This window comes from Centroberyx gerrardi, chromosome 5 (assembly GCF_048128805.1).
Source record: "Centroberyx gerrardi isolate f3 chromosome 5, fCenGer3.hap1.cur.20231027, whole genome shotgun sequence".
NCBI lineage: Eukaryota > Metazoa > Chordata > Actinopteri > Beryciformes > Berycidae > Centroberyx > Centroberyx gerrardi.
Genome location: NC_136001.1, coordinates 34,593,712 through 34,621,121, shown reverse-complemented (window position 1 = coordinate 34,621,121; position 27,410 = coordinate 34,593,712). Strand labels below are relative to the sequence as shown.

Genomic DNA, 27,410 nt, shown 5'->3' with positions numbered 1-27,410 from the left:
GAAGTGAATGGAATTGAATTGAATTGAATTGAACTGGATTGAATTGAATTGAGTTGAATTGAATTGAATTGAATTGAATTGAACTGAACTGAACTGAACTGGATTGGATTGAATTGAATTGAATTGAATTGAATTGAATTGAATTGAATTGAACTGAACTGAACTGATCTGGATTGAATTGAATTGAATTGAATTGAATTGAATTGAATTGAATTGAATTGAACTGAACTGAACTGATCTGGATTGAATTGAATTGAATTGAATTGAATTGAATTGAATTGAATTGAACTGAACTGAACTGATCTGGATTGAATTGAATTGAGTTGAAGTGAATGGAATTGAATTGAATTGAATTGAATTGAACTGGATTGCATTGAATTGAGTTGAATTGAATTGAATTGAATTGAACTGAACTGAACTGAACTGAACTGAACTGGATTGGATTGAATTGAATTGAATTGAATTGAATTGAATTGAATGAATGAATGAATATTTTCTGGATCCATGAGGTGCTTTGCATCTAAACAATTAAAGTGGTGTTAAAAACTGCTACAACAACCCGATTACCCACAGGGATCAATACATTTTTATCTAATCTCATTTTATCTTACAGATTGTAAGGATGTATAGAAATGTAGATGGTTAGTTATCTAAACACCATCATCACCATCATCATCACCATCATCATCATCATCATCATCCTCCTCCTCATCTCCAACTGTGCTATTTCACTATTACAGACTCTTCACTGGTAAAATCTTCAGAGGGGATTCTTCCACAGTGCCAATGTATGGAAACAGCCTGTCGGTGAAAGTGTGTGTGAAGGTGTGTATGTGTGTGTTAGTATCAGGATCAGAGAATGACAGCTTTCCTCTGTTCCAGTCCAGATGCAGTCTGATCCTCTGGAGCTTCTTCTTCACTGGGAGAAGAGTGACTGGATCTGGATTGGAGCGTGCTGTGTATTTACCATTATATAACTTTATTCTCCATATTCCAGACTGTATGTCTCCCTTCCTCTGGACAGACTCTGCTAACACACCCACTGACCAGTCTGTACTGTCTCCAACCTCAACATCCCAGCTGTGAGTTCCTGAGTTAAAGCCCTCAGATCCCAGAACAGAGCGGTAGCGGTCAAACCTCTCTGGGTTTTCAGGAAGCTGCTGTCTCTCTCCACATCTCACACTGGTCAGATCTTCAGACAGGATGAGTCCTGGATTGGCAGTGTTGGGGTCCAGAATCACAGGAGTGTAGGAGACCATCTCCTTCATCTTGTCCCAGACTGTGAAGCTCAGGTTGCCCAGGTGTTTGGCCTCGTCTATCAGAGCTCCTGAGACCAGCTGTGGATCCTCCAGCAGGGGGCGCTGGACTCTTTCCACTGTAGCCTTGTAGTTCTGCAGGAACGAGACGTCTTCAGCTCTCAGCTCCTTCTCTATGGCTCTGACTGTGTCTGAAAGAGCTGCTATCTCTCTGCTCAGACCCTCAATCTTCTTCTTCATCATCTGACTCTTCTGCTCCTCTTCCTCCCTCAGTGCAGCGATCCTGGCCTCCTCTTCCTCTTGTAGAAACTGGTGAAGCTTCTTAAACTCCTCCTTAATCTGCCTCTCTGTGCGTCGGGCCTGGACCTTAATGTGTTCTGCTGTTTGATCACAGTTTCCTTTAACTTGATTAAAGAGCTTCAGTTTCTCCTGTAAGGGCTTCAGTGATTCCTGGAGTTCCTCCTTGTGATCCCGTGCAGCTTCATCGATGGGTCTGATTCTGTGGTTGGTGTGTGTTTTTGAATGCAGACAGACAACACACACTGGCTGCTGATGGTTCAGACAGAAGAGCTTGAGTTTCTCAGAGTGCAGACTGCAGAGAAGCTCAGACTCTGCTGAAGCTCTCTGATCTCTCTCCAGTAAGAAAGCCTCACACAGGTTCTTTAACGCCAAGTTACGAGGTGGTTGTCTCTTTGAACATCTTCTCTTACAAACTGGACACTCAGTTATTTGTTTCTCTGTCCACCATTTCTGCAGACAGGCTTTACAGAAGCTGTGGCTACATGACAGGATGACAGGATCTTTAAAGATGTCATGGCAGACAGGACAGGAGAGATCCTCCTCTGATCTGGAAGACATTTTCTCTCTGAGTGAAGCTAAAAACACACCAGGCAGACAGCTCAAACAGGAAATAAGTCAGTCAGTTGTGATATCACTCCCTCCTCTAGAAAAGTCCCTGAAAGTTACTTTCACTTTGAGTCGTGGTTCTTCTAAAACCCACATTCAGTGTATGGAGTCAGCAGCAGGTTGAAGTGGCAGTATTCCAGTATTCCCAGTATCCCAGTATTCCCTCCTGTAGCTGTCCTCCCTCAGTAGATGTCATGGGTTTGGTCTGAAGGTGAATCTTATCGTCTGTCTCTCGGTGTGTCTCTTCTCAGTGAGGAGAGGAAGAATGACAAACTCTGTTTCCTGGTTTGTCTGAGCTGAGTCATATAAGGGGCGGAACTTTGTCAGGCCAGGGGTGAGTTCCAAAGTCTCTCAATTATACACATAGACACACCCAGTCACACACAGTCACATAATGCACACTTTTGTGCACACACACACGCACACACACACGCACACGCGCACACACGCACACACACACACACACACACACACACATACCATTACATCCACACACGTCATTGGTACACATTACATGAGATGGTTCAAAAACATTTTTATGTAAAGTCCCATCTAATTGTACATGTTTAATACAGGAATGCACAACTGACAACTGTCATAACATTTTCTTTCACTGAAGGTAGTGAGTGCAATGAGTTGTTGATAACATTGGAAAGGGCCCATCAACACGGCCTCATAGTGTTCCTTCATGTTAAAAAGGACTGTTCAAAGTTTGACAAAGTTTGTATGTCAATATATCACACAGCGAGTTAGCTGGTACAGCTTCATTTCAGCCTTCCCCAAAACAACTGCAGTGAATGGAGTTTCTTTAGAGTTCCTAAAAGGGCAACAAATGACCATAAACCATACATCTCAAAGAAGATTTCGGTGACAGTTCTGCAACTGCAGTTGAAATGGTACCTGACATATTGCCATTTGAAAAATTTTCAATTTGTCCAGATGGTGGCTATTCAGCATGACCAAATGTGGTCTGACGCACTTTGGGGCTCCTTGCAAACATGTACGTGAAGTTTGGATGTGTCTACCATTAACCATTTAACAAATCTGCCTCTCTTCCTTTGCATCAACTTCATTTGGCTAGACGATTACAAGTATCAAAATTTGGTGACACAAAAATGATGTAGGCAGTTGAAATATGCTGTGTGTAAAATTTTGTTGAGATTAAGGCAACTTTGTATTAGAAATTTAAAAAAAACGACTGCTAACGTTGCTATTGCGAGGTTGGGCTCAGTGCCGCTATGGAGCGTGACCAAATGTGGTCTGACATTTTTCTGGATTCCTCCCAAATATGTATCTGTTGCTCTAGCATCAAGCGTTTAGCAATTCTGCCTCACTTCCTGTTTGTGCATCTTCACCATCAACTTGATGTGTGCACCACCGCCAAAACGGTTTGGATTTTCAAAACTCTGGGTAATAGCCATAATCCAGGTAGTCCATATATGTTGTGTGCAAAATGAGTCTGACTCTAATTACTTATTACTGGACTGGACACAGGCCAGTAAAGCCCACGGCCCTGATGTGATGTGGAGGAATATTCCAGCAGCTGTTCCAGAACGCTCAAGAGGCACAGTCCCACAGACATAGAAACTCTCCACAATCATCCCCATCCCCAAGAGCTGCCCTAAGGTCCTATATGATCTTAGACCCATAGCCCTCACTTCTCTTGTCATGAAGGCCTTCAAGAGAATAGTGAAGAGCCACATTACCAATGCTACAGCTGCACAGATGGACCCTCTTCGGTGGACCCTCACCATCCATAAACATTTTGAGGATCTGAATGCATCAGCTCAGCTCCTGTTCGCAGACTTCTCGTTGGCCTTCAATACCCTACAACCCTATTTCCTGGCTGACAAACTCCTAAACTGCTTTCACTTTGATCACCAGCTAATTCTGTGGATCATGGACTTCCTCACCCTAAGATCACAAAAGGTTCTGGTCAATGACAGATACTCCGACCTCCGGTACATATCCACTCTCAACCACAAGGCTGTGTCCTCTCACCCCTGCTGATCATTCTGTACACAGATGACTGCAGAAGCCTCCATTCTAATCGCCATCTGGTTAAGTTCGCAGACGATACTGTGCTGCTCTCTCTGATCTCAGGCCCTGCCCAAGATCACAGGCCGGCCCTCGGAGAGTTTGTGGAATGGTGTGACGTCTCCTGCCTAGAACTGAACGTCACCAAGACAATGGAGATGATTGTGGACTTCTCCAGACAATACACAGAGAGGGACCGCAACCATGATGCATGGGGAACCAGTGGACATTGTACACCAGTACAAATACCTGAGCACTGTCTTTGATGACAAACTCCAACTTGAGGACAACACCAAGGTAATCATATCTCGGTGTTGTACCTCCTGAGGAAGCTCAACTCCTTTGAGGTGAGCAGGAACATCCTCACCACAGTCTATAACTCCTTCATTGAAAGTATAATGAACTTCTCATTCATCTGCTGGTTTCATTCTCTCACAACCCAAAGAAGTGCCTTCAGAGTACACTAAATACCTGCTCTAAAATCATAGGCCACCCCCGCCAGTCCCTGACCTAACTAACACACATGACAAATAAAGTGCATGATGGGTGGTAACATTTTCAGATTTTATTATGTTGAGCTATATGTCACACGGCTGTTATTGACGGTGATCTGTTGTTGTAAATATATTTTATGGGGTTTTCCTTTTGGTTGCTGTGATTTTGCTTTGTTGTGATTTGTTTTGGGTTTGCATGTTTACTTTGGATTATTCTTTATGGGGTATTATGAATTTGTGTTTTGTTGCATGTTTTGTTGTCAGCTGTGTACAAACCCACTCTGACTTAGACATTACCTGCACGAGTACTGTGGGCCTAATTGGAAGATTGGCTGTGGATGCACCTGAGAACTCCGAATCGGGACACCAATCATAGATCAGTGGAGGCGGGCTGTTCCTGAGAGGAGCACCATTACTGTAAATACAGAACAATGGCAGACACAGGGGGGAGCGACAGCCAGTTTCAGTCGGCAACAGCAACAAGCGACAACGCAGCGTAGAGCAACTAGACTCTAGGTTCATCCAATGCCTTTCACTCACCGAAGTTAACTACCACCAGGAAAATAAGTGAACCAGATTTAGTGTCTGAAGCTAGACATGATGACAACACTGGTGAAATAACAGTCAGTAAATCTGAACAAATTTCCCATGTAACTTCATTCTTTATTGGTTTTAGAGGCAAAGTTATCCAAAAGTAGTTGAAAATAATCACAGCAGGTTACAGATTACAATGCTAACATGCATCATCAGTAGGGCTGGGTATCGTTTAAAAAATTACGATACCAGTACCCTTAAAGTAATACCGATACCAATAGAGTACTTCATTCAATACCTTTTTTTTTTACGTTTTGGTGGTATCTCAGCACGCTGAACTGCCAACTCCGTCACACACACCGGGCTTGACTGCACCACAGACTGTATGGGTTGTAGCTGCTGCGGTAGTGGGCCAATCACACGTCGCATTAAATCGAAGAACGCTTGTGGTGATTGGCTGCGAGCAAAACCATACAAATAGTCATTTTTTTCTAGATCTGTGTACAAAAAGTATCGAATGCAGGTATCGTTTGACTGGAGAAGTTTCGATACTACTTGGTACTGGGTTATTTCGGTCGATACCTTAAAGGTATCGAGTACCGATACCCAGCCCTAATCATCAGTAATTTACATTTTACATTTGGGGCATGTAGTTGAATTTCTTATGCAGAATAACTTACAAAAAGTGCAACAGTAGAGAAAGCTTCAGTTCCTAAATCACCTAAATCACCAACATTACGTAAAGTCTGAATCCAAAATGAGATCTCCACCTTTTTAAATAAAGTGGCACCCACTCTGACAAAATTATTAAATTAAAATTATGTTCCTTTTCATAGGACGCTAGATAACTGAAGTCCTTGGTTGACAAAAAAAAATTGTAAATATTAGAGTCAGTCCAGGTTCTGCTGGAGTTTAAATAATTTACAGTGGAGAGAAACTCTAAGGGAATAAAGAAATACAAAATACATTTAACACTAAAGATGAAGAACTAAATAAGTGAGGTTGAAGTTTTAACTGGAATGATGTTTCCAAATCTCTTCTCAAGCTATAGTCTAAATGCAGAGAAAATTCAATTTAGACTATACATCTTAATATAGAGAAAATTCAGTTTAGTCTATACATCTGAATATATAGAACATTTTCATGAAGCACTTTAAAACTGCACTAGTCCAGATTTTACTGTAAAGCTGCAGCGTTTTCTCAGTCTAAACCAGGAAGTGTGTGTGCAGCAGAGAGCGTCCCATCCCCACTAACTGAGATGCTGTAGATTCTCCCTGTTTGTCCAAATTAAATTCTGCTGTCAGTTTGCTCACTGGTGGGAAATCTTCTCCACACAGGAAGAGACCGATCCAAACTGAAGAGGGAAATCTGAACTGTCTCCTAAACAGCAGCAGAGAAAGCTGCTGGACTCACCAACGTTAGATCTTTGGTTTCCTTTGGTTTCCTTTGGTATAAAGCATCACAGACCGATTCAGTGCTGTCACCCCACAGGATTTCTGAGTTTTGAAGTTCATTTGTAGCCTAATGTGCAAAGTTGCCAAGTGTAGCTTTAAAATTTCCTTATTGATTAATCATTTAGTCTCTAAAATGCCTAAAATAATGACAAATGCCCATCACAAGTTCCCAGAGCCCAAAGTGATTCTTCAGATTGCTTACTTAGTCTGACCAGCAGCCACAAAATCCCCAAAGTATTCATTTTATAATGATATGAAAGGGAGAAAAGCAACATGTCTTAGTATTGGTGAAGCTGTAATCAGCAAATGTTGGGAATTATCACTTGATAAATGACTACAATTAATTATCAAAATGATAATCGTTTAACTTTTGACTAATCAATTAATCCTCTAATCGTTTAGTTGTAAGTCATTTTTCATTGATTATTATCTTCCTATTTTTTTTGTTATTTTATGCTTTGTAAAGCAATTTGTAAACTCCATTTTTGAAAACCTTGTATACAAATGAAGTTTATCATTATTAAGTTGATTATAGTCTCAGTAGCCGATGTATTACTGCTGTTATTTTGTACACACCAATACTGTTGTAATATTTTTTAACAATCTATGGTTTTAATCCATACTTTATCAGATGCTTCTCATTTATATATTCTACTTTGTTAAAACTAAATTGTCAGTTGCATATGGTCACATAACCTTCATTTGCTGTATTCTTGCTTACATTCTATTTTTAGCCCCGTGACAGCAGGGGCTCTATGGATCACTGGTCGGTCGGTCGGTTTCCCCGCAGGGATCAAAAAAAGTTTCATCTTATCTTATTTTATCTGACAGATTATAGAAATTTATATATCTATATAGAAATAGGAACAACATAAAATGAATACTTGATTGGTCAACATCATCATCATCTCTAACTTAGCTGTTTCACTGTTGCAGAGACCTTCACTGGTAAAATCCTCAGAGGGAGTTCATTTGCTGTGTTGATGTATGGAAACAGCCTGTCAGTGAAAGTGTGTGTGAAGGTGTGTATGTGTGTGTTAGTATCAGGATCAGAGAATGACAGCTTTCCTCTGTTCCAGTCCAGATGCAGTCTGATCCTCTGGAGCTTCTTCTTCACTGGGAGAACAGCAGCTGGATCTGGTGGAGAGCGTGCCGTGTATTTATCATTATAGAACCCTATTCCCCATAATCCAGACCTTTTGTCTCCCTTCCTCTTGACAGACTCTGCTGCCACACCCAGTCTCCAGTATGTATTTTCTCCAACCTCAACATCCCAACTGTGAGTTCCTGAGTTAAAGCCCTCAGAGCCCAGGACAGACCAGGAGGAACCAAACCTCTCTGGGTTTTTAGGAAGCTGCTGTCTCTCCCCATATTTCACATTGGTCAGATCTTCAGACAGGATGAGTGTTGGATCGGCAGTGTTGGGATCCAGAATCACAGGAGTGTAGGAGACCATCTCCTTCATCTTGTCCCAGACTGTGAAGCTCAGGTTGCCCAGGTGTTTGGCCTCGTCTATCAGAGCTCCTGAGACCAGCTGTGGATCCTCCAGCAGGGGGCGCTGGACTCTTTCCACTGTAGCCTTGTAGTTCTGCAGGAACGAGACGTCTTCAGCTCTCAGCTCCTTCTCTATGGCTCTGACTGTGTCTGAAAGAGCTGCTATCTCTCTGCTCAGACCCCCAATCTTCTCCTTCATCATCTGACTCTTCTGCTGCTCTTCCTCCCTCAGTGCAGCGATCCTGGCCTCCTCTTCCTCTTGTAGAAACTTCTGAATCTTCTTAAACTCCTCCTTAATCTGCCTCTCTGTGCGTCGGGCCTGGACCTTAATGTGTTCTGCTGTTTGATCACAGTTTCCTTTAACTTCATTAAAGAGCTTCAGTTTCTCCTGTAAGAGCTTCAGTGATTTCTGGAGTTCCTCCTTGTGATCCCGTGCAGCTTCATCGATGGGTCTGAATCTGTGGTTGGTGTGTGTTTCTGAATCTCGACAGACAACACACACTGGCTGCTGATGGTCCAGACAGAAGAGCTTGAGTTTCTCAGAGTGCAGACTGCAGAGAAGCTCAGACTCTGCTGAAGCTCTCTGATCTCTCTCCAGTAAGAAAGCCTCACACAGGTTCTTTAACACCAAGTTACAAGGTGGTTCAATCTTTGAAGATCTCCTCTTACAAACTGGACACTCATGTATTAGTTTCTCTGTCCACCATTCCTGCAGACAGGCTTTACAGAAGCTGTGGCTACATGACAAGATGACAGGATCCTTAAAGATGTCATGGCAGACAGGACAGGAGAGATTCTCCTCTGATCTGGAAGCCATTTTCTCTCTGAGTGAAGCTAAAAAGTCACCAGGCAGGCTCAAACAGGGAGTAAGTCAGTCAGTTGTGGTATCACTCCTTCCTTTAGAAAATTCCCTGAAAGTTCCTTTTACTTTGAGTCATGGTTCTTCTAAAACACCCATTCAATGTGTTGAGCCGCAGCATGAAGTGTCAGTATTCCAGTATTCCCTCCTGTAGCTGTCCTCCCTCAGTGGAAGTCGTGGGTTTGGTCTGAAGGTGAATCTTATCGTCTGTCTCTGGGTGTGTGTCTCTTCTCAGTGAGGAGAAGAATAACAAACTCTGTTTCCTGGTTTGTCTCAGGTGAGTCTGGAAAGGGGTGGAGCTATTCTCAGGCCAGGGGTGAGGTACAAAGTCTCTTATTTATACACACATACAAAGACACACACAGTCACACAAATGCACACTTTTGCATGCATACACACAGACACACACACCATTACATCCACACACGTCATTGGTATACATTACATGAGATGGTTCAAAAACATTTTTGCACAACTGACAACTGTCATAAAATTTCCTTCCACTGAAGGTAGTGAGTGCAATTAATCATTTATAGTAAAGAGTCATAACTCTGGACTTTACACTTTGTTGATAACATTAGAAAGGGCCCATCAACATGGGCCTCATAGTGTTCCTTCATGTTATATGTTTAGGCATCTAATTCTTTCTTCTAATTCTCACTCTAATTACTTATTACTGTACTGGACACAGGCCGATAAAGCCCCCGGCCCTGATGTGATCTGTGGCCACACCCTGAAACACTGCTGAGCAGCTAGGAGGAATATTCCAGCAGCTGTTCCAGAACGCTCAAGAGGCACAGTCCCACAGGCATGGAAACTCTCCACAATCATCCCCATCCCCAAGAGCTGCCCTAAGTATATTTGTTTTGTGTACAATACTTCATTTGTGATATATATTTTTTTGTTTGCAATTCGATGTGGCTTTATTTTGCCTCACACTCATGCAAAGTTAGCCTGAAGGCGGCACTATGGAGTGCGACTAAATGTGGTCTGTCACATGTTGGGGTCCATCCCAAATATGTATCTGAAGTTTGGTTACTCTAGCATGAAACCTTTAGAAATTATGTCTCACTTGCTGTTTATGCTTCATTTGTGCACCGCTGCCAAACAGTTTGGATTTTCAAAACTCTGGGACCAGCTGTAATCTAGGAAGTCCATATATGCTGAGTGCAAAATTCTGTTGAGGTTGGATCAACTTTGATGAAAACCCATATGTGCAAAAGATTTGGCTTGAGCCAAATCAATATTATTTATTTAATTATTGTAATTAAAAATCACAAATTGTCTCACAATCAAGAAAAGTGAGATATGAATACATTCAACACAAAGAATAAATTAAATAAATGCACGCCAAAATTAATTTGGAAATGGATGCCAACAAACATACAATAATAATCCAAGCAGACCAATAAAATAATTACATGAACATATGAGTATTTTACTATGCATGGATGGAACAGAAGAATTAAAATAACGACACGGTGTCATAGATGTGAAGCAGCTACAGAGTTCAGCAGTGTTGCAGAGAGGAGAGTGAAGGATCCTGGTTCAGTGAGATGTCTGGAGACACTGACATGTCTCCTAATGGCCACTAGGGGGCAGATAGACTAACTGAGAGAGAGTGAACGTCTCCTAACGGCCACTAGGGGGCAGATAGACTAACTGTGAGTGAGTGAATGAATCCTACGGCCACTAGGGGGCAGATAGACTAACTGTGAGTGAGTGAATGAATCCTACGGCCACTAGGGGGCAGATAGACTAACTGAGAGAGAGTGAATGTCTCCTAATGGCCACTAGGGGGCAGATAGACTAACTGAGAGAGAGTGAATGAATCCTACGGCCACTAGGGGGCAGATAGGCTAACTCAGTGAGTGAATCAATAAATGAACAAATTTGTATTTTCTGGATTCATGAGGTGCTTCACATCTAAACAATTTAAGTGGTGTTAAAAACTGTTGTTGTTGTTGTTGTTCCTGATCTCTGCCACTAGATGTCAGCATCCTCCACCACTCAGACAGCAGCAGGTCTTTATTTTCCAGTCTGCTGCTTTTGAACAGATCATATCTCACTTCTTATATAAATGTGATAGTAGGAAATCTGCTGTGAAACTATTTCCCCTAAAATATCCTGCCAGCAGACAGATTCACCCCACTGCCATGAGAGTTAGTGAGGGGTTGGGACGTAGCTGGGTGCTGCACTGCTGCCATGCTTTCCACCACATGTACAGCATGATAATGTACAGTAGTATCCTCTATTTCCACCTTAAATCTCACAGGCAAGCAGCCATATATATCCTATAGTATTACATTTGATTTACAAGGTTTAGGAGAGAGAATAAGGCTGGGTAATACAGTGCTAGCCTACTTTCTTGCTATATACAGTATAATAATGTATAGTAGTACCCTACATTTCCACCTTAAAAATCCCATTAAGCCAGTATTATATATGTGGTTTATAAGTATTAGAACAGAGACTTTTCTATATATTTTTTTATATTTACAGTATGATAATGTACAGTAGTTCTCTGTATTTCCACCTTAAATAACAGAGAGAAGCCGTCTTTATCCTTTTATTGTGTAAGTGGTAAATACAGTAAAGGTAGGAAAGAGAATCCAGTTGAGTTTCACCATAGTAGCATCATTTTTCCCTTTGTACAGTATGATAATGTACAGTATTTCCCCCTTTCCACCTTAAATATCACAGACAGGCAGCCATATTTTTATCCTAATGTTATATGTGTAGTTCATAAGGATTAGGACAGAGAGCATAGCTGAATTGTGCAGTACTAGTATAACTTTTTGCTATGTACAGTATGATACTGTATAGAATCACCCTTCATTTCCACCGTAAATACCACAGGAAAATAGTATTATTCATCCAAGTATTATATATGAAGTTTATACGGGTTAGGATAGAGAATCTAGCAGGGCATTGTAGTTGTAGTATCAGTTTTCACTAGATAATGTACAGAAGTTCCCTGTGTTTCCACCTTAAATATCATAGGCAAGCAGTCATACATTCCTTATTATTATATGTAGTTTATAAGGAGAAAGAATAAGAAGAAAGAATACGTCCAGGTCATGCAGCATTAGTATACTTTTTTTTTTGCTATGTACAGTTTAATAATGCACAGTAGTACACTATATTTCCACTTTAAAAACCATTAGAAAGCAGCTGTATTTATATCTATATAGTGTAAAAAGTTAGGATACAGAATATAGCAGTAGAAGCACCATTTTCCACTATGTACAGTATGATAATGTATAGTAGTACCCTGTATTTCCACCTTAAATACCACAGGAAAGCAGCCATGTATCTACCCAGGTATTGTATGTGTGGCTTGTAAGGTTTTGGACAGAGAATATATGAGTATCTAAACACCATCATCACCATCATCATCACCATCATCATCATCATCATCATCCTCCTCCTCATCTCTAACTGTGCTATTTCACTATTACAGACTCTTCACTGGTAAAATCTTCAGAGGGGATTCTTCCACAGTGCCAATGTATGGAAACAGTCTGTCAGTGAAAGTGTGTGTGAAGGTGTGTATGTGTGTGTTAGTATCAGGATCAGAGAATGACAGTTTTCCTCTGTTCCAGTCCAGATGCAGTCTGATCCTCTGGAGCTTCTTCCGTATTGGGAGAACAATGTCTGTATCTGGATTGGAGCGTGCTCCGTATTCACCATTATATAACCCTATTCTCCATATTCCAGACTGTATGTCTCCCTTCCTCTGGACAGACTCTGCTAACACACCCAGTGACCAGTCTGTACTGTCTCCAACCTCAACATCCCAGCTGTGAGTTCCTGAGTTAAAGCCCTCAGAGCCCAGAACAGACCAGAAGCAGTCAAACCTCTCTGGATTGTCAGGAAGCTTCTGTCTCTCTCCACATCTCACACTGGTCAGATCTTTGGACAGGATGAGTTCTGGATTGGCAGTGTTGAGATCCAGAATCACAGGAGTGTAGGAGACCATCTCCTTCATCTTGTCCCAGACTGTGAAGCTCAGGTTGCCCAGGTGTTTGGCCTCGTCTATCAGAGCTCCTGAGACCAGCTGTGGATCCTCCAGCAGGGGGCGGTGGACTCTTTCCACTGTAGCCTTGTAGTTCTGCAGGAACGAGACGTCTTCAGCTCTCAGCTCCTTCTCTATGGCTCTGACTGTGTCTGAAAGAGCTGCTATCTCTCTGCTCAGACCCTCGATCTTCTTCTTCATCATCCGACTCTTCTGCTCCTCTTCCTCCCTCAGTGCAGCGATCCTGGCCTCCTCTTCCTCTTGTAGAAACTGGTGAAACTTCTTAAACGCCTCCTTAATCTGCCTCTCTGTGCGTCGGGCCTGGACCTTAATGTATTTTGCTGTTTGATCACAGTTTCCTTTAACTTTATTAAAGAGCTTCAGTTTCTCCTGTAAGGGCTTCAGTGATCTCTGGAGTCTTCTCTTGGGATCCGGTCCAGCTTCATCGATGGGTCTGAATCTGTGGTTGGTGTGTTTTTCTGAATCTCGACAGACAACACACACTGGCTGCTGATGGTCCAGACAGAAGAGCTTGAGTTTCTCAGAGTGCAGACTGCAGAGAAGCTCAGACTCTGCTGAAGCTCTCTGATCTCTCTCCAGTAAGAAAGCCTCACACAGGTTCTTTAATGCCAAGTTACAAGGTGGTTCAATCTTTGAAGATCTTCTCTTACAAACTGGACACTCATGTATTTGTTTCTCTGTCCACCAGCTCTGCAGACAGGCTTTACAGAAGCTGTGGCTGCATGACAGGAGGACAGGATCTTTAAAGATGTCATGGCAGACAGGACAGGAGAGATCCTCCTCTGATCTGGAAGCCATTTTCTCTCAGAGTGAAATTAAAAACACATTGGGTAGATTGCTTAAACAGAAAGTCAGTCTGTCCCCTGAAGAAAATTCCCTGAAAGTTGCTTTTACTTTGAGTCGTAGTTTTTCTAAAACTCACTCAGAGTCAGCAGCAGGTTGAAGTGTCAGTATTCCAGTATTCCCTCCTGTAGCTGTCCTCCCTCAGTGGAAGTTGTGGCTTTGGTCTGAAGGTGTATCTTGTCGTCTGTGCCTCGGTATGTGTGTCTCTTCTCAGTGAGGAGAGGAAGAATAACAACCTCTGTATCTTGTTTTTTCTCAGTTGAGTCAGCTAAGGGGCGGAGCTTTGTCAGGCCAGGGGTAAGTTCCAAAGTCTCTCATTTGTACACACATAGGGCCGGACCTACTAAAGGTTTGCGCCAGTGCAAATTGCATTGCGGGTGCTAAAACCTTGTTTTCTGATCTACTAAGACGGCGCACAGGGCATTTGCTGTGTGCGCCGTTTTTTGTGGTTTGGTCTAATTGCATATGCATTTGTGGGTGTTCCAAGGCTGAGGCGTAAAATTAAGGGAGGGATTTAGGGAAATTGGTGGCCGTTATCACCTGTCGATTGCGCACAAAATTTAAGACCTGGGAAAAGCATGTCTTATCATTTTGCACATAGGATAGCTCTGCTGAAACTGTCTCTGGAACCGGCTCCAAGATCAAAGTGACACAATCATCTGCATAACACGCAGTCATTAGATCGCAGGGTTTAAACGAGTATGCTGACTTTAAAATGTACAATTTAAACCTGCCTTTAAGCATTGGCAGAGTAGCAGAATGCGCACTCACTATTCAGACTATTACATAAATATACAAAAAGGAAAAGTTGCACGCTCTTCTCTGGATTTGCTGACACTTATTATGAGCCTTGATGAAAACAATGCATCTAAAACATGTGTGCGTAATAACTGTTACGACGGTGGAGAGGTGTGTGCGCGGCTTCTCCAGCTATATGTAACCGTACCTTCACCAGGTCTCCATCCCTCCCACTGGCACCTGCGTCTCGGTCAGGCTCTCCTGCACTTGCTCCTCCAAGGGAATTAAGGCTCCTCTTTGGCTTTATTTGTGGTGAGCATTTTGATATTTTATCCCCCATTCTGTTTTCTATGTACATAAATGATCTTTCTCTGTCAGTCAAAGCCTTAGGTAAGGGTGTCTGTATAGATAATGAAAAAAAAATTCTGAAACTGAAGAAGAATTGCAGGAGATGCTAGACCTTGTCCATGGTGTCAGGATTGGAAACTGAACATAAATGTTGACAAATCAAAGGTGGGGCATTTTAGAAAGTTAGTTCCCTTAACTTTGTTCAGATTTTCATGTGACCCTTCACCACTGGAAGAGTTTAGAGTTTTTAAACTATGACAAAACTGTTAAGCATCTGGCAATGCATGCAAATAGAGCTCTGGGTGCTGTCATAGCCAAATGTAAATCTTCCTTTTACATGTTTTTACCAAACTGTTTGAATCTCTGGTTTTACCCATTCTGACATATGCTGCTGCTGTCTGGGGTTACAGAAGCTATTCTTGTGTCAATGCTGTCTTTAACCGAGCATGTAGATTTTATCTAGGAGTTGGTAAATACACCCCAACTGCTGCCATACAGGGTGATATGGGTTGGAAAACTCTATGGCAACACAGTGGTCATGTATTTTTAAGAATTGGCAGAGGCTTTGTAGCATGCTGACAGTCGACTCTGTAAACGTGTTTCTGTGGGCTTCCCAGCTGACTAATGGAAACAATTATATCTACATTGTGAGAACTTTAAAATATATATATATATATTATTATTATTTATTTATTTATTTATTTTATTCAAAAAATAATTGAGAAGACAATAATACAATAACCAAGACAATAAAGTAGGACATTAATAAACAAAACAAAACAAAACAAAACAAAGCTCAGCTCAGATTAATAAATGAGTAACCAGGGTTATGTACAGTAAGGTAGCTCATGAAAAGAGAGATCAGAACAGAAATGGGTTTCAGTTAATAAATAAACCTGAGGGTAAGAAACTGTGCACCTATTGCCTATTTAAAGGTGCTTTTGAAACCATATACACAAAGTATCTTCACCTTCAGCTATAGAAACTGGTCGGTACACAAACACCCAGCTGATAGACGGCTCTGTACCGTATGTAATAATGGTTCTATTGAATCAGAAGTCCATGTACTCTTACACTGTGAACTCTATACAGACATTCGTTCTGAATTATTTTTCCAACTTTCAAATCATGTTGCAAATTTTAATGAGTACGATGATTTAAATAAATTGTGTGTAATTTTAGCTGGTAAACATTGTATAAACAAATGTGCCAAAGCCTGCCACCTCATCCTTAACAGAAGACGTTTATTCATGAGTGTCAAAATTTTATGCTAATATTAAGATTGTTCTATAATATGACCTCTATTTTGTGTGTGTGTGTGTGTGTGTGTATGTATGTATATGTGTATCTATGTGTCTGTATGAAAGTATGTACTTATGTCTGTGTATATTTGTGTCTATATATATATATATATATATAGTGACACATAAATTAAATTATATCTATTTATCATACTAATAATAATAACAATAACAATAAATATAACCATTTTATAGCCATTTTTCAGATTGAAATGATTTGACAGTGAGAATATAAACGTGATTCATCATTATGGAAAAGTTCTACATTTCAACAACAGAAACAGAAACATAGGGTACTATTGATTGTGTGTGTTTTTTCTGTTATTTTGTATCATGTCTTTGAACTGTTTTCATGCGTGCATCAACTGTGAAAATAATTTCCTCTCTGAGGACAATAAACTAACTAACTAACCTCTATTTCTACCTTAAATGTCACAGGCAAGCAGCCACATATATCCTATAATATATTTGATTTATAAAGTTCAGGAGAGAATAAACAGTATAATAATACATAGTAGTACCCTACATTTCCACTTTAAATATCCCAGAAAGCCATATGTGCATTAGAACAGAAACTTTTGTATATACAGTAAAAAAAATTATTTACACTATGATAATGTGCAGTAGTTATCTGTATTTCCACTTTAAATAACTGAAAGAAGCCGTCTTTATCCTTTTATTATGCAAGTGGTAAATACAGTAAAGGCAGGAAAGAGAATCCAGCTGATTATTACAGTGGTAGCATAATTGTTCACTTTGTACAGTATGATAATGTACAGTATTTCCCTGTATTTCCCTGTATTTCCACCTTAAATATCACAGATATTGTCTAATATTATATGTGTAGTTACCACAGGAAAATAGTATTATTTACCCTAGTATTATATATGAAGTTTATGATTAGGATAGAGAATATAGCAGGGCTGTGTATCAGTTTTCATTATATACAGTATGATAATGTACAGCAGTTCCCTGTGTTTCCACCTTAAATATCATAGGTAAGCAGTCATACATTCCTTATTATTATATGTAGTTTATTAGGAGAAAGAATAAGAAGAATTAGAAAGAATTTTGCTATGTACAGTTTAATAATGCACAGTAGTACACTATATTTCCACTTTAAAAAACCACTAGAAAGCAGCTGTATTTATAGCTATATAGTGTAAAAAGGATACTGAATATAGCAGTGGAAGCAGCATTTTCCACTATGTACAGTATGATAATGTATAGTAGTACCCTGTATTTCCACTTTCAATTTTCCAGGAAAGCAGTATTATTTATCCCAATATGATGTTTGTAGTTTAAAAGAGTTAGGAAAGAGAATGCAGTATAACAGCCACAGTGCCATATTTATCCTGTAATGTGTTTAGGGAATGGATTAATGATTAAATAATGATTCATGATGAACTAATTAATATGATTAGTTCAGTCTTAACAACTTCTCTGAAATAGTCTATAGTTAAAAAGATGAATACTTCTATGTTTCTTGCTTTGCTTACATTGCTATATACTTTTTAATGCTACTTTTATCTCTTGGTTTTATTTCCTTCTTTGTAAAGCCCCTTTTAGTGTGTTTTGAAAAACTCTCGTCAAAATAAGACTATAAAGATTATATTACACATTTATGACTAACAAGTAGGATGTTGAAGGGGGTAATTTGTTGTTTTGTCTCATATTTTCCTCTGAAATCCTCTCATACATTACATATTTATAGCTAACAACGGTCCATAGATTTACATAGATAGAACGTATATTATTGTTATGTTTATTATTCTATTCTATTACTGCTGTTATTTTACCCACCTAAATAATGCTGTAATCCATACTCCATACTTTTCTTTTATATATTCTACTTAACATGTTGTAATGTTCAAACAGTTGTTCAGTTGTGTATGTTCACAGAACTGTCATTTGCTATATTCTTCTTTATATTAAATTTTTGTGTTTATACTCTATTTTTCTTTGCTGTATCCTATTACTATTTGCTGCTGCAACGACCTGATTTCACTGCAGGGATCAACAAAGTTTTACCTCATTTTATCTTAGAAGTTGTAGGAATATGTAGAAATTAGAAGTACATGAATCCTTAAATTGAGTCACATTCCCCTTTAAGAAATAGATGGCTCGTTGTGCACATTACCTAATCATAATAATTAGAATTATAATTATAATCATAATCATAATCATAATCATAATCATCATCATCATCACGTTCTTCTTCTTCTCCTTCTCCTCCTTTCTTCTTCTTCTTCTTCTCCTCCTCCTCCTCCTCCTCCTCCTCCTTCTTCTTCTTCTTCTTCTTCATCTCTTTTCCACTGTTACGGAGACCTTCACTGGTAATATCTTCAGAGGAAGTGCTTTTCCAGTAAATATGAATGGAAACAGCCTGTCAGTGAAAGTGTGTGTGAAGGTGTGTATGTGTGTGTTAGTATCAGGATCAGAGAATGACAGCTTTCCTCTGTTCCAGTCCAGATGCAGTCTGATCCTCTGGAGCTTCTTCTTCACTGGGAGAACAGTGGGTTGATCTGGTGAGGAGTACGCTGTGTATTTCCCATCATTGAACCCTATTCTCCATAATCCAGAGTGTATGATTCCCTTCCTCTTGACAGACTCTTCTAGCACACCCAGTCTCCAGTCTGTACTGTCTCCAACCTCAGCATCCCAGCTGTGACTTCCTGAGTTAAAGCCCTCAGAGCCCAGAACAGAGCGGAAGCAATCAAACCTCTCTGGGTTTTCAGGAAGCAGTTGTCTCTCTCCACATCTCACACTGGTCAGATCTTCAGACAGGATGAGTTTTGGATTGGCAGTGTTGGGGTCCAGAATCACAGGAGTGTAGGAGACCATTTCCTTCATCTTGTCCCAGACTGTGAAGCTCAGGTTGCCCAGGTGTTTGGCCTCGTCTATCAGAGCTCCTGAGACCAGCTGTGGATCCTCCAGCAGGGGGCGCTGGACTCTTTCCACTGCAGCCTTGTAGTTCTGCAGGAATGAGGCGTCTTCAGCTCTCAGCTCCTTCTCTATGGCTCTGACTGTGTCTGAAAGAGCTGCTATCTCTCTGCTCAGACCCTCAATCTTCTTCTTCATCATCTGACTCTTCTTCTTCTCTTCCTTCTTCAGTGCAGCGATCCTGGACTTCTCTTCCTTTTCTAGAAACTGGTGAAGCTTCTTAAACTCCTCCTTAATCTGCCTCTCTGTGCGTTGGGCCTGGACCTTAATGTGTTCTGCTGTTTGATCACAGTTTCCTTTAACTTCATTAAACAGCTTCAGTTTCTCCTGTAAGGGCTTCAGTGATTCCTGAAGTTCCTCCTTGTGATCCCGTGCAGCTTCATCGATGGGTCTGAATCTGTGGTCGGTGTGTGTTTCTGAATCTCGACAGACAACACACACTGGCTGCTGATGGTCCAGACAGAAGAGCTTGAGTTTCTCAGAGTGCAGACTGCAGAGAAGCTCAGATCCTGCTGAAGCTCTCTGATCTCTCTCCAGTAAGAAAGCCTCACACAGGTTCTTTAACACCAAGTTACGAGGAGGTTCAATCTTTGAAAATCTTCTGTTACAAATTGGACACTCAGTTATTTGTTTCTCTGTCCAGCATTCCTGCAGACAGGTTTTACAGAAGCTGTGGCTACATGACAGGATGACAGGATCTTTAAAGATGTCACAGCAGACAGGACAGGAGAGGTCGTCTTCTGATCGGGAAGCCATTTTCTCTCAGAGTGAAGCTAAAAACACATTGTGTAGATTGCTTAAACAGGAAGTCAATCGTGGTATCACTCCCTACTCTAGAAAATTCCCTGAAAGTTGCTTTCACTTTGAGTCGTGGTTCTTCTAAAACTCACATTCAGTGTGCTGAGTCAGCAGCAGGTTGGCAGTATTCCCAGTATTCCCTCTTGTAGCTGTCCTCCCTCAGTGGAAGTCGTGGGTTTGGAAGGTGAATCTTATCGTCTGTCTCTCTCGGTGTGTCTCTTCTCAGTGAGGAGAAGAAGAATAACAACCACTGTTTCCTGGTTTGTCTGAGCTGAGTCATATAAGGGGTGGAGCTTTGTCAGACCAGGGGTGAGTTACAAAGTCTCTTGTTTATACGCACATAAACACACACAGTCACACAGATGCACATTTTTACACATATACACATACGCACACACACACATACACACATACACCATTACATCCACACGTCATTTATATAAATTACATGAAATGGATAAAAACAACATTTACAGTCCATTTCCCATCTAATTTTTTCCACAATTGTAAGTGTTGTAAGTGAAAACTATTGTGAAAATTTCTTTCACTGAAGATAGCGAGTGCAATTCAAAGTAAACAGTCATAACTGTGGACTTTACTTTGTTGACACCCACACCCACATAGTGTTCCTTTATATTAACTAGAAGGCTCATGTCAAACATCAGTAATCAGCTGGTATTTTTGGAGGAGAGTTTGGAACGTGGAAATATTGGAAATCTTTTGGTCATGTTGTCTTTGATACTTACTTTGAAAAATAAAACACCAAATTGGAAAAAATGTTAAGGAAATTGGGGGAACATTATAAAACCAATCACTAAATAATGATAATGAACATACTACTGCTAATACTACTACTACTAACAATATTATTAAATATAACCACAAGAAGACATTTTTTTGGTTCATCATTATGGAAAAGCTCTACATTTCACCAATAGAACATTTTGGTTAAAGTTAAACTGCAGTTGAAATGTTGCATTACATATTGCCATTGGAAAGATTACCAATTTGTCCTGATGATGGTGCTATTCAGCATGATCCAAAGGAAAAGCCATAGACCTATCTCTTGCAAAAGAAACAAACAATTTATTGGACTAGACTACCAACATGTTTCAGCCTCTGCCTTCATCATGGTACAGGAAGCTACTGTGACATAGTTTAAATAGGTTCAGAGTAACTGCACAGATGTGTAATGAAATGTGTAAACCAATGTGTAACTAGAAAGATGATCACTCAGTAGAGTGCATTTCCTCAGATAGTTGAAAAAATCAAACTTTTGTTAGTTCTTTCTATACTGCATATTCGGCAAAGAAAGTGCATTAAACTTCAGCTTTTAAATGTGCCACATTTTCAAATGAGCAGCAGTTCTAGATCAGTAGTTTCAGATGGTGCATGCACAAGGATGTAAGCAGCCGTTCACGACCAACATTTCCACAAAGTTTCGTGAATCCTTTCAGAAGTTAAATGCCTTTTTTTGAGAAGACACGCCCACTGCCACACACCCCTTTGGCCAATTGGTGTGAAAAGTTAACCAGTTCTTCTTTGCCCCATGACCAAACTTTCCACAACGTTTCATGCAAATCCGTTCCTAACGTTTGGAGTTATCCTGCTAACAGACAAACAGATGGAGTAGGGCGAAAACAAAACCTCCGTCCCAGTCCATTGGCAGTGGTAATGAAAGCAGTATTAGTCAAGTAGTCCAATGTTTTAAGTTAAAATGCAATGTAACTGCCAAATATAATAACAATTTATTGTAACAACTCAGTAGTGCTCTTTACACCTCAAATTTCATTTTCCAAACAGTTCAATAGTCCAATACATACACTTATTCAAATGCATTTGCCATAATATATTTTCAAAAATACATCCACAGAATACATAAAGATATTTAAAAAAAAGGCATAGGAGGGAAAAAAATATATATTCATCACGACCAAATGTGGTCCGACGCACTTTGAGGCTCCTTGTAAACAGTTATGTGAAGTTTGGATCTAGCATTAAGCATTTAGGAAATCTGTCTCCCTTGCTGTTTGTGTCTTAGCCGTCAATGTCTTTTGTGCGTCACGGCCAAACAGTTACCAAAATATCAAAATTCTGTGACTCAAAAATGATGTAGAATGATGAGAAATTTGTAGGAGAAATAAAAAAAAAAATTGCTATTGCAAGGTTGGCCTGATGGAGGCGCTATGGAGAACAACCAAATGTGGCCTGACACACTTCTGGGTCCATCCCAAATCTCTATCTGGAATTTTGTTGCTCTAGTATCAAGGGTTTAGGAATTCTGCCTCACTTCCTTTTTGCACGTCTTCACCATCAACTTGATGTGTGCACCACTGCCAAACGGTTTGGATTTGCAAAACTCTGGGTAATAGCCATAATCTAGGAAGTCCATATATGCTGTGTGCAAAATTTCATTGAGATTGGATAGGTTTTACATAGAATTCAAAATGGTGTAAAAACTACCATGGTAGAAATTAAAGCCATTATGTGCAATTCATTGGACTTGAGCCAAGGAACCTGAAGGGGAAAAATTTGATTCTAGACCTTATGGTTCAGGAGTTATAGAGTTGAAAGAGTTTCGGACCAGCCGCCAGACTCATTGGGATTTTTAACTTTAGTGATAGCTGCCATAGTACACAACAGAGAACCCCTTCAGTCTCCAAGATCCCAAAACGATAGTAAAGTTTGCTGTAATGATCCTCAGTTATAAATGTTTCAACCTCGTTAGTGTCAAATCGTGTTTTTTCTGTCGCTTCCGTGTTTAAAACGGCACCAAACACTACAGTACCCATGATCCTTAGACAGAGTTACTATGGTGACAGCACAGCAAACTCGCAACGCCGATTTGGTAGGTGTGTCAAGCACATAGCGGTAGAATTGTAGAATTAGTATTCATGTAAATCGTATTATCCTGGTAAGACCATCCTGATCACGTGACCTCACATTCTGTTTTGCTCCACGGATCAGTCTGGACTTCTGGCTGCCCACATCGATTTCATGAAATTACTTTATAAAAGACGTTTTTGCCGTTCTTCCGACTGGATTTGAATTTGGATTCGTTGATTGGCTGAAGGAGTTTGTCTGTCAAGGCAAGTTCTCCCACCCACTGAAATCGATGTGGGCGGCTAGAAGTCCAGACTGATCCGTAGAGCGAAACAGAATGTGAGGTCACGTGATCAGGATGGTTTTACCAGGCTAAAATCTTATAGCTTCATGTTGCAATAGAGATGACAGCTGTGTAGTGCATGAGCACCAGCGAGCTAACTGCCAGTTCTCTGATACCTGTTGTGATAAGTCATTGATTAAACCTAATGAGTCGGATCTACCGCTGCTTCGCCGACTGAGACGATGGAAAGTGGTAGAAAGAAGTGCAGTTTTTCTCTCCTGACCAATAGTTGCAGCCAGGTACAAAACACTGGACCATGTTCTTCTTGTCTTAACGTTGTAACTCTTTACAGTCCATGGTTGTAGCGTTAGGTCTATCTTGTATGACTAGCTCTAGATATAGTTTGTCTCTCCCACATGACAAGACGATGAAGCGAGCTCTGTGATTGGGGGACTTCGATGGAGCAATTATCTCTGGGATGAGTAGTTTCTTTACCCTCTAACACCCAGATGTACACAGTCTTGTACCTTAGCCTTTTTTTTCCAACTATGCTAGTTTTCCCGACGCAGCTGCTATTCATTTGAGCTAATGGCTCACTCCGTAGCGGTTCAGGTCATTCAACTGTTGCAGCACTCTGAATGGCGTGTCACGTGACCAAATGCATGCGAAAATGAATGGTTTTTTTTGCTTCCAGAACCGAGAAATGGCCATGCCCATGTCTTCACATCTCAACTCTACTGGCGAAGACGTAAAGTTGCTTCTTATAGCGCCATCAACTGGCCGGCCGGTGTAAATTTTGTTGCCTGATCACTCATGTGCAAGTTCTTTTGGATCCCGTCAAGCATTACCCGGACAAGACGAATGAAAATTCGTATTTCGTGTCAGCTCTGTTGGGATCCTGAACAGAAACAGTTAAAATAAAGGCTATTTAAAAGCTAAGCTGTAAAGATACGCTTTTAGCAGTCGTTTGAAAATGCTTACAGAGCCTCTCTAATATTCTTTGGCAGGGTGTTCCACAGTTTAGGAGCAGAGTTAAAAAAGGCTGCATCCCCAATCTTCTTTTGAGTGGGGTTTTGTACTTCTAACAAACCAGCAGTAGAAGACCTGAGGGCTCTTGATGGAATATAGAACAGCAGGGATTCTGTAATGTAGGCCGGTCCTAAGCCATTAAGAGCTTTGTATACAAGTAAAAGAACTTTAAAATTAATTCTAAAGGACACTGGGAGCCAGAGCAATGCAGCTAAAACCGGAGTGATATGTTCTCGCTTCCTTGTGGCTGCATGACAGGAGGACAGGATCTTTAAAGATGTCATGGCAGACAGGACAGGAGAGATCCTCCTCTGATCGGGAAGCCATTTTCTCTCTGAGTGAAGCTGAAAACACACGGGTACACTGCTTCAAAAAGAAGTCAGTTGTGGACTCGTGGTATAACTTCCTACTCCCGCAAAGTTACTTTTCACTTTGAGTCATGGGCTATGTTTACATGCAATGCACCAATAATTCAATTATAATACAATTAAGGCAGTAATGCCAGTAAAGCATATTTTATTGTAAAAGCTAACATAAACGTAATCTAAAGCATGAATGTAAAGAACGCGGCGGTGCTTACATTTAAAGTTCTGCATTGATGTGCGCATAGTATGTAGTTGAAATCCTGTTCACGGGGTCGCAGTCTGCTGTTGACGGCAGTGGACGACGACATGCTATGATCTCCCCTATGATCAACCAATCAGAGTGCACAGTTCTGTGACTCGACATGAAGTTGAGATTTACGCAATACCTACGCAGACATGCTTTTGAACCCCAAATACGCGCCAAATAATGACAGTTTATGTGCAGAGACGCTATTTTCATTAAAGTATAAAATGTGCTTAAGGCGGAACCCATGTAAACATTATACTGTGATTATGTTAATGTGATTATGCTCATTGTTGGAGTAACCATAATTGCTGTAAGATATGTGTAGTACTGCAATTTTAATCACATTAAAAAGGCATGTATACACCTTAATTGCATTTCTTCCACTCTGACCACATTGCACATGTACCAAAGAGGATGTCACACGTCACGAAAATCGATAACCGTCACATGTTGCTCTTTATCTGCATCCAGAGACGCTGCATTGAACGAGGTAGCAAGGCAAGCAACCCAAGTTCCACAGGTAATGCCAGAGAGTCTCTGATCAGTTAGCCTGGTTCGAGACTCCTGAATCTCGTTCCTCCACTCTTCAGATTTTGTCGAGCAATTCAGAGAACCTGGTGATGGGTCTAGTCAACGGCTTGTTCTTGCTCAGAGAAACAATTGAGCCAATCAGCGCCTTTGCGGGCGGGACTAAAGTTTGAACCATTCGTGCAGCGTTTTTTCATTGCCGTTTCTGTAGAATAATATTTGTTGAAATCACCCCTTAATCAACATATTGTTTCTGCAAAAACAATATTTTTGTCAAAAACGACCGACATTCTTGGTGAAGTCAGTAAATACGCCCAGCATCAGTGTGACTGAAAATAACGTCAGAGCGGCCGGATACATCAGTCACTAGAAACAAAACCCACAGTTCTGCAAATAATCGAATGACCATAAGTAACATGTAAGCGGGATTTAAAGGAATTGCCGAGTTATGTAAACATTTTAATCGGACTAATGCCTTGATTATTGGCCATAATCGCATTATTAGTGTGCATGTAAACATAGTCATTGTTCTTCAAAAACTCACATTCAGTGTGAGGAGTCAGCAGCAGGTTGAAGTGGCAGTATTCCAGTATTCCCAGTATTCCCAGTATTCCCAGTATTCCCTCCTGTTGTCCTCCCTCAGTGGAAGTCGTGGGTTTGGTCTGAAGGTGTGTGTGTCTCTTCTCAGTGAGGAGAGGAAGAATGATTTTCTCTATTTCCTGGTTTGTCTCAGGTGAGTCAGGTAAGAAGTGGTGCTTGGTCAGGCCAGGGGTGAGTTCCAAAGTCTCTTATTGGTACACACATGTACACACACACTATCACACACACAGTCACACAGATGCACACTATTGCACACACATACACACACACACACACACACACACACCATTACGTCCACACACGTCATTGATATACATTACATGGGATGGTTCAAAAACAAACAAAATACACGTTTAATTCAGCAATACGAAACTGAAAACTGTCATAAAATGTTCTTCCGCTGAGTGCAGTGAGACTCGTCATTCACAGTAAACAGTCATATCTCTGGACTTTACACTGCCTTTGTTGATCAGCTTGGAAAGGGCCGATCAACACACCCAGGCCTCATAGTGTTCCTTTATATTAACTAGAAGGATCATGTCAAACATCAGTAATTAGTTGTTATTTCTGGAAGATAGTTTGGAACGTGGAAGCAAGCTGGAACGAGTTCGAACCTGGAGCCATTAGGTGCAATTTATTGGACTTGAGCCAAGGAATCTGAGGGGGAAAAAATTGGATTCTAGACCTTATAGTTCAGGAGCTGCTGGCCAAGACGTAAAGTTGCGTCTTATAGCGCCATCATCTGGCCAGTCAGTGTAAATCTTGTTTCCCGAGTGAGGAAGATTTGAAACCCATCCACCAAATTTGGTTGATCGGACTTGTGGTCTCTGAGGTACAGATTGTTTTAGGTAAAAAAGAAGAAGACGAAGAAGAAGAAGAAGAAGAAGAAGAAGGAGGCCGCAAAAAGTAACAGATGGGGTCCAAGCAAATAGCGCCGCCTATCGACCAAACGCCATTCTGCATGGTACATCAGGACAGATCTTGTCGGGCCTTGCCTCAAACAGTTTTTGCCATTTAGAGTTATAAGATTTCTATAACACCACAATTTTTGCATATTACCTCAGATTTGCTACCTGCACATGTGTTCATGAGTTATTGTAGTTTTTGTAAAAAAGGCCCTGCCCACAACATTTTTGTGAACTATGGAAGGAAATTTTGGCCAAACGGTACAGAGTATAAAAAATCCATTGACAATTTTATACAGGGCAGTCCAGACATGCTGTAAGCCAAATTTGGTAAAGATTTGGATCAAATTTGTAGGAGGACCAGCAAAAAAAAATGTTGGGATAAAATTCAAAATGGGAAAATGGACAACAATGTGAGGAATGGACTCAACACACAAAGACCTGTGTTTCTACACCTTCGGTTCAGAAGTTATAAGCCAAAACATAAAGTTGGTTGTTGTAGCGCCACCATCTGGCTGATTGGTATCATTTTTGTTGCCTGTGTAGTGGGTGAGACTTTGAACTTATCTGCAAAGTTTGATTGCTG

At 40.6% G+C, this 27,410-nt stretch overlaps 4 protein-coding genes across 5 annotated transcripts; all 4 read right to left on the bottom strand.

The window, feature by feature from the left end:
• Positions 1-734: 734 nt before the first annotated feature.
• On the bottom strand, positions 735-2,402 carry LOC144539347 (E3 ubiquitin-protein ligase TRIM39-like). Its single transcript, XM_078283619.1, has 2 exons — positions 968-2,402; positions 735-934 (listed from the first exon to the last, which is right to left on the bottom strand). Exons 1-2 carry the CDS (start codon positions 2,112-2,114, stop codon positions 735-737), a joined length of 1,347 nt encoding a protein of 448 aa, XP_078139745.1. The 5' UTR covers positions 2,115-2,402.
• Positions 2,403-7,432: 5,030 nt separating this feature from the next.
• Positions 7,433-9,001, bottom strand: LOC139923414 (E3 ubiquitin-protein ligase TRIM35-like). The gene has a single exon (XM_071914204.2). It carries the CDS (start codon positions 8,990-8,992, stop codon positions 7,592-7,594), a length of 1,401 nt encoding a protein of 466 aa, XP_071770305.2. The 5' UTR covers positions 8,993-9,001; the 3' UTR covers positions 7,433-7,591.
• Positions 9,002-12,143: 3,142 nt separating this feature from the next.
• Positions 12,144-20,004, bottom strand: LOC139923410 (E3 ubiquitin-protein ligase TRIM39-like). 2 transcript variants are annotated; one of them, XR_013504885.1, is made up of 2 exons: positions 17,553-20,004; positions 12,144-12,320 (listed from the first exon to the last, which is right to left on the bottom strand). XR_013504885.1 is itself a non-coding variant. In XM_071914188.2 (1 exon), the coding sequence occupies exon 1, from the start codon at positions 20,000-20,002 to the stop codon at positions 18,605-18,607; it is 1,398 nt and encodes a 465-aa protein (XP_071770289.2). In that variant the 5' UTR covers positions 20,003-20,004; the 3' UTR covers positions 16,966-18,604. The 2 variants fall into 2 exon arrangements, 1 of the variants encoding a protein (XP_071770289.2); XM_071914188.2 differs by lacking the exon at positions 12,144-12,320 and having other exon boundaries at positions 16,966-20,004.
• On the bottom strand, positions 12,492-14,033 carry LOC139921986 (E3 ubiquitin-protein ligase TRIM39-like). The gene has a single exon (XM_071912410.2). It carries the CDS (start codon positions 13,869-13,871, stop codon positions 12,492-12,494), a length of 1,380 nt encoding a protein of 459 aa, XP_071768511.2. The 5' UTR covers positions 13,872-14,033.
• Positions 20,005-27,410: the final 7,406 nt, after the last annotated feature.